A 12088-nucleotide genomic window follows, 5' to 3' on the forward strand; every position below is an offset into this window, starting at 1 on the left:
GAAGATTGTAAAATTTCTTTCACCTTGTCCTGAGGATGAACCATATTGGTTGGTTCAAAACATCGACCAAATCCTAATGATGTGATTATTCCTAAAGACATTTAGCTAAATATTTCAATGTCAATGTGAAATAACATAATTTTATATCAAGTTTAAAAAAATAAAATAACTAAAAATTAAAAAAACTTATATTTTCACTTTTGAATAATATTTTCAATCTTGAATATGATGAAAATATATAATGCTTATATTTAAAAAAGAAAATCAGTACGAGACTTAAATAAATTATTTGAATATTTATGCTAACTAATTTATTCAATATCAAGTTTTTATGTGTATATAAAGAGAAAGTGTATAAGTGTGTGTATGAAAGTGTATAAGTCACCGTAATAACATATTTCAATATACAAAGAGAAAAAGTAAAAAAAAAAAAATGTTCCCTAATAAGTTGAGAACACAGTCTAAACAAGCCACAATTTTGCTTGAAAAATAATAGAAATTTCAATATGATTTTGGGAAAATAAAACAATTTAAAAGAAAAATAAGCTACAGTTGTAAGTTTCAAGATTTTTTTCGCCATTTTCTGGTGATAAATTCATCATGATTTAATCAATCTGACAATCAGATTTTTTGAAGAAGTTTTCACCAATTTCTGGTGAGAAATTCATCATCTAGGTAAAATTGTGTCCTCAACAGACAACACCATAAGAATATGATAAAAGGGAGATGTGTAATTCATTTAATTATTAATCTAAAACTAATATGTGGCATTTAAAAAATATTAATAGTGATACAAAATTTAATATGTGAGTTATAAATAAAGTATTTCAATATGCATGGTTAAGTAATATTAATGTGTATTTAAGCCCCACGGGGGTAGGCGAGTTGGTAATCACAATGCAGTGAAGTTCGTTAGAAAGGCAGGCTCCGTACTGAAGGTCACGAGTTCAAATCCCCCGGACTAGCCCGGAAGCTGTGGAGAGGGGCGGGCCCAGTTTCCTAGGGGTTATAGTGGTAGCGTCAGAATCGACCCCTCAGTTGCCCATAATCGACCCCGTGTAACGCGAGTTGCGAGGCTGCTCTAGTTGTCGATTCCTCTGTAATCAAAAAAATATTGATGTGTATTTAAAATATATTAATAACAAAAAAATACATTTTAATGTGGACCCTATCATCCATAAACAAAATATCTCAACGCTCATATTAAGTAAATTATTTCAATGTCAACAATTTATATTTATGGTATAGATGGTTAAAGAAACCCTATATATATATTATATAAGTAATTGAAAAAAATATATTATTATGTTTAAAACATTTCAAGTATTTTTATTATTTTACATTTTGGGCTAAGTTTAAGTTGTGTAGTCCCATGTGCCCAATGGATTTTCAATATGTTGAATCCATTTATACATTCAAAAATGCAATTTAGACAAAGAAAAATTACACATGGTATGTGTTTGTGTGTGTAGAGAGAGAACATCTATACCACAGATCTATCACGTAGCTAGAGGGATCAAATCTCTAGAGATACAAACTTTTTATCAGGGTTTCACACTCTAAAAAAGATTTATACTTCAAAAAATTTGATCTCTCAATACTTGCTAGATCCATAGTTAAAATAAATTTATACCAATAATAAAAGTATCTACTATTTAATATTTGATTAAATTTTTAATATTTATTTTTATTTATATTTTTAAATTTAAAATAAATTTAATTTAATTTAAAAATATTTTTAATTTATATTTTTATTAAATTTTTCATATAAAATATTATTTTATCATTTTAAAATGGGATTTAATTTTTTGGGGCTCCAATTCACTTAAGTCATAAGAATACAATCATATTTATAATTTTGGTTTGCATAATATAATCACTTAATAAAATATAAAAACTATTTTGAATATTTTTTGTTTTTAAACCATAATTGGATATTTATATTTTAAAAAGGGTTTGAGCATAAGGGTGATTTACATATTAGATTTATAAATTGATATTGATATCAGAGATGAAATTTTTTCCTAAAAGCAATGTCTAATTTTATCATGGAACAGATAGAAACCTACCAATATATTAATCTCTTTATAACACTTGTGCAGTATACATGCCAACAAACTAAGAAGAAAAATTTGCATTTCATGAGGCGAGCAGAAACCTATGAAGAAAAATTTGCATTTCATGAGGCGAGCAGAAACCTATGAAGTATCAATCTGTTTTGAGAATTCAGTGGAATCAGAGGATAATTGTGCATCATTATTCGGTGAGAGGGCATGTACTTCCCTTGTTCGCCCATAGCTCTATTCCATGTATTGTTCCTTGGCTTCATATTTAATAATGCATGGGTTATATCTTGAATGATGGCCATATGTTTGCTGTGCCCTGGGGGCTCTCCTTCAATAACCCACTTATAGCAACAAATCTGCATACAATATGATTCATGATTAAGGGAGAGGGGCCCTTTGGGGCTAGCTTTAAACAACTAGTTCACCTTTGGGGAGAGTAGGTCCAAGGTTAGCAAGTTCGTTAGCTACTGAATTATTACTTCTTAAGATATGGAACTACTATTTTTTAAGTATGAGAAAGAGCATTTTAAATGTTTTTTTTATAATCTTGGTCTATTTTTGATAATCGGATTAAGTTTGAGATCATCTATTTAGAAATCAAGAGAGAATAATAAGAAAATTCCCAATCACTATGATATTTTGGATGTTTAAGTTTTATTCTTGTTTTATTACTTGGTAGAGAGCATAGGTTTCTTTTACATTGTTGGTGAACTTGCCGAATTCTCATAAGAATTTGATTTTCATATTATTCTCAATGTGAATAACCACCTCCTCTACCCCGTCACTAAAGATTCTTATTACATAGTTGTATGTTATAAATATTAAGTACTATGCACTAAGTCAATCATTGGCTTATTGCTTTTTCATCCTATTAAATATCACTTTATTCTCATCCAACTAACATGATGGAAAGGCAGTAAACCAATGATTGACTTAAAACATGATGTTTAGTGTTTACATTACTAGAGTAGGCTGTTAAAATAATTTATTTATTTTTAAATGTCTTTAAATAATTTTTTTTTAATAAAAATTTAGTACTTGATACAACGCAATTAACCATTTGTGAGAAGCAAATATAAAATTTTAAATAAAAATATATTTAATAATTAAAAATAAATAAATAAATATATTATAAAAAATTATAAAAGCATATTTAATAATTTGTGAATTTATGTTTTTGGGTAAAAATCACATTCAAAATGTTGGGTGGAACCATCCAATATGGTTCATCATTAGGACTAAGATGAAAAGTCTTAACTTTTCATCTTAGTCCTGATGATGACTTTTCATCTTATACCTAATGATGAATGACAGTGGGTGGGTGTTTCACAGTGTCGACCCAATATTTTGAAGGTGATTTTTATTAAAAGACTTTACTTAATATTTAATAACTTTTTAAAAATGTTCGTGTTTCACGTGTTGACATAACATTTTGAATGTGATTTTTATTGAAAGACTTTACTTAATATTTAATAATTTAAAAAAATATATATATTTATCTCGATGGTTCTCAATTTCACAAAAATAAATTTAAAGTTATATAGAATATACTCACATAATTAACATCAACATTATGTTATAAAATTGGTTTGAATATTTTTTTAGTATAAACATTATTAATAAGGAGTTGTCTTTAGTGAGACTTTTTGGAAGCTTTCTCGGTGGGTTTTTCCTGTTTAATTTCTCTAAAATTTGGCAGGATTTAGTGAAATCACAAGCTTGCTGGGTAACCCTTTACTTCAATCACAAACTTGATGGTTAACCCCTACACAATAGAAGTGCCCTAGGGGTTTTTCAGGTGTTGAATCCATATATACAGTCAAATAACCAGTTTAAATAACACAAATCAAGATTTCATGTCAAATTAGCTTGATGGGTAACCCCTACACGATCGAAGTGCCCTAGGGGTTTTTCAGGTGTTGAATCCATATATACAGTCAAAAAACCAGTTTAAATAACACAAATCAAGATTTCATGTCAAGTTAGCTTGATGGGTAACCCCTACACAATTGAAGTGCCCTAGTGATTTCTCAGGATGTTGAATCCATATATACAGTATTGAAATCACAAGCTTGATGGGTAACCCCTACACAATCGAAGTGCCCTAGGGGTTTTTAAGGATGTTGAATCCATATATACAGTGAAAAAACACGTTTAAATAACACAAAACAAGATTTCATGTCAAATTAGCTTGATGGGTAACCACTACACAATTGAAGTGCCCCCATAACAAATCAAGATTTCATGTCAAATTCTTCTACCAGATTCTCGCACCGGAAAGTCCAAAAAGTCACACTAAAGACAACTCTTATTATAAATATTATTGTAGGTTATAGCATATATAAAATAACAAGAATAATTTAATTTTAAAGTTATAGTTAAGTATATTAAATTGGTGAATGAAATTTTCTTGTTTATGGGATAATGGATTCCTATATATTGATTTGACAATTAAATTTTATGAAGATGTATATGAGATTGAACCTTGTTTATAGGACAATGGACCCCCTCCCCTTAATGATTTTAAAGATAAAGTTTACAAAAATGTACATACTCTATTCCTCTTTGAATTTTAAACATGCAACCTCTTACAAGGAATATAGGTTCTTAACCATTAAGCTCACTCAAGCTATACAAATTCCAACAATGTTGTTAAATGTTTATATTAGAATATGAGATGATAGATAAAATGAGATAAGGTGAAATTTTAAATGATAAGAAATTATTTTACCTTTATTAAATATAATACTATTTGGTTGGTTAATTTAAATAACATATATAAAAAATAAAAAATAAAAAAGATATTTTTTATATTAATTATTTTTACCATATTTACTTAAGAAAAAATTATTTATTATTTTATTACACTAAATTGAAAGTTGATAAATTAATCTTTCTTTAAATATAACATATGGAGAGGTGTAATTCCTTCCATACTTAACCACAAGTTGACACACGTCCCTTTAAAAATAAAAAATAAAAAATAAAAAATTATTATTTAAAATAAAAAATAATGTGAGTTATAATAAAAAATAAAAATGAATATACATATTTGGTTAGTTTTAATTAAAGGGATTACAAAACATCAATAATCTCATTCTAATAGTGCTAGTTCTTTGGTTGTTATTATTACAACCTAGTATGAAAGAGATGTGGTAAAAATATTTCACCCTCTCTCAATATAATTTTATATCAATTTTATAGAAATGAAGTAATTAAAAGTGAACTTTTTCTTATATTTTCAGTTGGGATATGTATATTCTTATACTTTTAAAAAAATATTACAACATAGGACTTAAATAAATAATCTGAATGTATATGTTAACTAATATATTTAAATATCAAATTTATATGTATGTATATTTATGGAGAGAATAAAGTTCAAAAAAATATTTCAATATTAACTATGAAAAAAAAAAAAAATTCAATGCCCAAATAAAAGAATTAATTAAAATTAAAATTAAATAAAAAAATATTTACTAATAAAAAGAAGATATGTAATTATTTAATTATTAATATAAAATTGATATGTAACATTTAAAAAAATATTATTAAAAATAATAAATAATTGATGTTGTTTATAAAATAATAAATTTTAATATCTAAAATTAATAAAATTGAAGAGTATTTAAAAATATATTAATAAAAAAAATTAACATAGGCAATGTAGTACATAAATAAAATATATCAATGCATTTTAGTGTTATATATATATATATATATATATATATATATATATATATAAAGTAATTGAAAAAAAAATAAACATTTTAATCTATCTCACTATTTTACATCTTAGTTATCTAAATATTTGTTGGAATTGCAAGTTTAAACTATAAGTAATCTACATAATCCAAGTGTTTAAGGAGTATTTCCAAGGTGATGTATCATTTATGCATTCAAAAATGCAATTTAAACAATAAAAAAATTACACATAGTATGTATATAGAGAGATAACCGATATAGTTCCATTTTAAGTATCCAACATGATCAAATCTTTGAAGTGTAATCAGATTTTATCTCCCTATAGGCTTGATAGATCTTTGGTTAAGATGGACATATACTGGTTTTATGGTAGCATTGACATATTCTCAGTCTCCTCTACATTAATGGATGGAATTTCAAATATTAACTAGCTTGCATCTCTAAATATATGTTTACCTTTTCCATTTACCCAATATAATTATGAAATTACCCTGCAAATTATCAAACAACAAATAGCATCATGTAAATATATGTTTATCTTTTCACATTTACCTAATACAATTATATTATGAAATTATTATATAAATCATTAAATAGCAAATAGTATCATATAAATACACATTTACATTTTCACAATTATCTAATACAATTATGAAATTACTATACAAATTATCAAATAACAAATAACCTCAAATTAAATATATAAATCTTAAAAAAAAACAATTTATAAAACAAAGAGTTATATTATAGCTATTAATTTCTAAAATAATAATAATAATAATATAAATCCACTCATCTCAACTACGCTTTTATTAATGTAATTATCTTATTATATCTTATTTTAAAAAATATAAAAAATATTATTATTATTCATTATTGAAATAAAAATAGTAAATATACATATGGAGTTGTCTAACCAGGGGGAGGAATTGTCCGGATGGCCAAAAGTGGTCGGAATTTGGATAAAAAAATTTCAAAAATTTTTGTAGAGGCAGTGTTTGAATGTGTTTTTGATGGTGGAAATGGATTCAGCACCATCAAAAACGTCTAGGACACCTAAAATTTTGAAGTTTAACAACTATAACTTGGATTTACAAAAATCCTTGCTTGATTTTCTTTAAATATAACCGAAATTTCCATAACTTTTTGGACAACTCCTTCACCTCATTAAACTACACGTATACATATCACCCGAGTTTTTCCTTGCAACAAGCCTGCCTTTGAATAAAACTTTTGATAAAATCTTTACAAGTAAGGGAGAAGTTTTAGATAAAATATCAAGGGCACCATGACAAAGGGAATCCCATAGAAGAAATTTCAGATAAAATATGAAGGGCAATATGACAAAAGGAGTAAGGAAATCCATATAAAAATAAAATTCCAGTATCTTATTAAAAAAAAAAACTTTCAGCACTCCTGCTGGCATCATACCTTGGAAATTACAGGAAATGATTTGGTGGCGAATACCCATGATTCTAGTTGCATCAATTGACAAGACTACAGAAGATGAAACTTTAAGTTTGAAGGATCATATTTATATATGGATAAAATGAATATTAGCAAATCTGGTATTATCAGGCCAAAACAAGAAAAAAAAGTTAATATGTGGCCACTGGAATAAGATACAGACAATGAATGACATCTAACCCTGCAATATCTGTTTGACAAACAATATGGACAATGAATGACATCTAACCCTGCAATATCTGTTTAACAGACGATATGGTTCCCACGACCCCGAAAACCAGGCCAAAACAGATTATCAGAATATCTGCAATCACCTGAGCCAAAGAACAAGAATTCCTGCAGGCCATCAAGTGAAATACAGCAGGCAATACAAACCCCAAACCACAACATATACTACTGCCCACAACAGATAGAAAGTCTGCAAAATTGGGCACCAGCACAGCAACCACAGTAGTTAATAAAACAGAAACGAACCTTAAGAAGATCGAATACCGGCCATAATTGAACCTGCTCTCCACAACCTCGTGAACAGGATTCATCATTAAAGGAAAAGTGAAAAACAGATTCAAGCACAGAGCCAACTGTACAAGAAATGTCACCCAATTTTTCCCCATATTCAAAGTTATGATGTCTCTGGTCTCAGACCCAAATGCATAGTAACCCAAAAACCCGAAAACTCCATAGGTGACAGCAATGAGAAACATGGCCAGACCCAGAATGCGTCCAAATTTATGCTTCTGATCTGCCACAACCTCCAGGGGAAGAACCATGCCGACCCCTTCAAAGCAATAGATCGCCACTCCAACACCATAGGGAATCATGCTAAAACCAGTAAAGGCCTCTAAATTATCGGCATTTGACATATGCTGCAACACATCCTCCACCATCACAACCAACATTGCTGCAATGTCTATAATATCAGCGAATATACTAAAGGGAGCCAGGTGGGTCAGGGTTCGAATTGCGTTAAGGCACAGCTGAAAGGGGAAAACGGCCCAGATGAAGACATTCTTTGCATCAATACCCAGTATTTTAGATCTGGCGAAGAGAGGAGAATGCAAAGAATTGTAATCCATCTTGGGCTCTGATCTGGAAATCAGAGATGATAAGCCATTGCCGATGAAGATAAGATAACCAATACAAAAGCTCGCCTGCATTAGCACTATCGCAAAATCCACCATGGCCTTCCCGCCCTGCCCGCTCACAAGAAACCCTACATCCCCAAGGCTGCCAGTTTTCACATAGCCATCCTTCTCCAGCTTCCTCTTGGTCCAGACCAGCAGCATCATGCAGTAATATGTGATCCCTGCCACCGTTCCCAGCATTATGATTCCTGCAAGCCATCCCGTTTTCATGAAAGTGTAAGGCAATCCCAGGACGCCGGCTCCAACAATGGCGATCGAGATATTGCTGAAGGATATAAATACTGATGAAAGGGGCCCCGAATGTGACGAACTGGGTAACAGAGGCGAATCCTCGCGAGGCAGAGAGCAAGTCGCGCTCGTGCCCTCTCCGGGAACCATTTTTCCCTGTCAAGTTTGATGAAATTGGTGTCAATTTGTAAGGCTTTTTAACCCAAATTGAAGGTCGATCTGCGGAGCTACAGGCAGAGAATTTCTGCAATGCGATTCTTTCTGAAAGCGATTTATATTTGATGGCCAATTCTGTTATAGGGTTAGAATGTAGGTTCAGAGTATATTCTTGAACTAGGGTTATCTGCATGTGCTAGCAGGAACCTATCGAAATCGTCAAATTTTGGGAACTTGAGCCTTCGGTGTTCTGGCAGGAAATTACAGAATTTTGAAAACCAGAACGTACTGTCTAGCAGAAAACTACCACGCTTTGGAAACTTAAAAGGTTCAGCGTTCTGGAATTACCAGATCTGTGCTGCCAGGCATTAAAATCATGGAACGCCAAGCCAATCCAATCTGGCAATGAAATCACAAATTTTATCAGCAATGTTTCAAAAAAATTGACTAGCTTTTCGCTCTGAATTAGAGACCTTTTTCCTTTTGCTTTTTGTTTTGAAATGCTGATATCAAGGGAACTTGAAAAATGGAATTTTATTTTATGGAAACTAACAAACTACAGGCTCTGCAGCCTGCAGGCCTGAATTGCAGGGACTGATAAAGCCAAAGCCAAGCCAGTTAGAGTTGTTTGTAGGACAATTTAATATTAATCTTATGATAGCCTATAATGCAGGGACTAATAAAGTCCAAGTCAAGTCGGTTTGGAGCTCTTTGTTGGAAAATTTAATGTTAGTATCATTGTTTGTGGATCTGTCATGTCTCTTTGTAGGAAATTTTAATATTAGCATCATTGTTTGTGGATCTGTCATGTCTTTAGATATTTTAGGAAATTTTAATATTAATATTATCGTTGGTGGTTCAGTCATGTTCTATAAATTAGTTTTTGTTGTAAGATTGGCCTATTTAGATAATGATTTTAGATAATGATTTTGAGGTGATCTAGGTAAAAAGAATGGATTCGTCATTGTCTGAACGGTTAAAAGTGGTCGGAATTTATCTGGGCTAAAAAATTTCAAAAAATCTTGTAGATGCAGTTTTTGAATGGTATTTTTGATGGTGGAAATGGATTCAGCATCATCAAAAACGTCTAGAACACCTAAAATTTTGAATTTTAACAACTATAACTTGAATTATTATAATATTGTTTTAATTTTCTTTTTTTAAATTAATATCTAGTCAGATCAAATTTTGTATAATTTTGATGATGCTTATCATTTTTGATAAGTACTAAATTTAGAAAAAATTTAATTGTTATTTAAGGAAAACCATGCTATCTAGATATTAAAGGAAAAAGTTTTTACTTTTGCTAAATAGTTTAGACTATTAACATATTTCCTTAATAATAATAATAAAGAAAAAAAAAACTTTTAATTAAACCAAACAAATTTAATAACTAACTTAAACTTAATTAACTAAAAATTATTATTATTATTATTATTAATATTATTAAAATAATACTTATTATGATTTTAACTATAAAAGAGTACTAATTTTTTTATTTTTATTTTTTTTCTTTTTGTTTGTTGTACTAGTATATTTTTGAGATTAAAAAGAAATATTGTTAATAATTTTAAAGGTATGTTTCGTGAGTTATTCTTTTATTTCAGATTCTTCTTTATTTGATTAAATTTGGTTTCTGTTAATAATATGGTTTGTGTTATTTTTAATGTGTAAGTACTATTTTTATAATGAAATTTATTTATTCACTTTTTTAATATTATAGGTTTAATATAAATATTTTATAAATTATTTTTCAATGTTATAATTTTAATGTATTTTTTTAATATTATAGGTTTAATATAAATATTTTATAAATTATTTTTCAATGTTATAATTTTAATGTATTTTTTTAATATTATAGGTTTAATATAAATATTTTATAAATTATTTTTCAATATTATAATTTTAGTATAAATTATTTATAATTTGCGTTTATTATTTTTATAATAAGATCTTGATTTTTTTTTAATATTATTTTTTGGAAATTTGTTCAGTGGATTTTTATGGATATCAAAAAGTTTCACATTGCACGTTGATCACGGAATTTACGCGAAGGGCTCTCTTTAACGGAATATATTATTTCTTGTTATGGGGCTTGTATAGACTCGTTGAAGTAGTTCAACACATTGTAGTACGTAGAACAGATTGTGGCACTATCCAAGGTATTTTCGTAAGTCCCATTCAAGGTCGAGAGAGGGACAGAAATGGGGACAATACCTTCTGGTTGGGACAATATTTGATCTGCTATGCCTAGATAATAATTACAAACATAGTTAAGGGATGGTTCAGATCCAACCATTTCAAATAAGGTTTTACCCTTTAATCTTTCAATTTTCAAAAGATAACTAAGAAGAATAATTTGGGAAATCATGTTTATTTTCAAGAGTAATTATAGGTATTAGCAAATCTACTGATTATTAAAAGTTAAGTTGAGATTAACTTGGGAAATCATGTTTATTTCTAAGAGTTAGTATAGGTATTAGCAGATCTATTAATTACCAAAACTTAAGTTTAGAATATTTTGATGATTGTAGATTTTGACATATAATTCTTTATTTTGACTAATCCTACGAAAACTACAATAATATATATAGTCATCCAAAAACTAGGCTTGACAAAACATTAAGATGGTGTTTACAAAAAATAAAATTGTCACCCATGGCAAACCCATAGACAAAGTGTTTGGTGGACTTGTTAGTCCAAGATGATTACTGGCGATGTGGTGGAAGAGTTGGCATGAGGAGAGGCCTGAGTTGGAGCGTTGATGATTGTTGGCATGTCATGGTGCTCATTTGATTCAGTGTTTGAATCTGAGACAATATAATGCTATATTTGAGACAATCTGACCATTATATCATCCAAGTTATATCTGATATCCCATAGAATTATCTTTATCTCATCCTAGCCTGCAAATAGCTTGTAGTTGTCTACTTACTTGTCTCTAATAACCATGTTGATAAGAGTTTCTAGTTGTCAATGTAGGTTGATGGAGTGAAGGAAATGAAGCCTTCTCTTTTGAAAATTCCTTGAGTCTGGTACCCACTTGAGGTTGTTTCCTCCAATCTCTGAGTCCGAGAAAGAGACACAATCCCCAAACTCTTTTGCCTCCAGATGGATAATTTCCTTTCGAACCGCTGGAGGAGCTACCTCAAAGAATTTAGCGACTGATTCCCATCCAAACAAGCATCATATTCTCATCGAAGGTGACCCAGGAGTGGCACCCCTGCGACTGGGAAGGCGTTGTTGAGGAGCCATAAAGTCAATTGACCTATAGTGCAAACAAATATAAAGTGTGGTGTACTGACTCATTATGATGGACCG

General features: G+C 29.5%; 1 protein-coding gene across 1 annotated transcript; it reads right to left on the bottom strand.

Annotated features, from left to right (window-relative positions):
* Nucleotides 1-7140: 7140 nt before the first annotated feature.
* On the bottom strand, nt 7141-9469 carry LOC149237783 (amino acid transporter AVT3B-like). The gene is made up of 2 exons (XM_089366874.1): nt 9116-9469; nt 7141-8767 (listed from the first exon to the last, which is right to left on the bottom strand). The coding sequence occupies exons 1-2, from the start codon at nt 9143-9145 to the stop codon at nt 7463-7465; spliced, it is 1335 nt and encodes a 444-aa protein (XP_089223000.1). The 5' UTR covers nt 9146-9469; the 3' UTR covers nt 7141-7462.
* Nucleotides 9470-12088: the final 2619 nt, after the last annotated feature.

Source organism: Pinus tabuliformis, chromosome 8, assembly GCF_031772625.1.
Source record: "Pinus tabuliformis cultivar Carrire ecotype Pingquan chromosome 8, CPIR1, whole genome shotgun sequence".
NCBI classification, from domain to species: Eukaryota; Viridiplantae; Streptophyta; class Pinopsida; order Pinales; family Pinaceae; genus Pinus; species Pinus tabuliformis.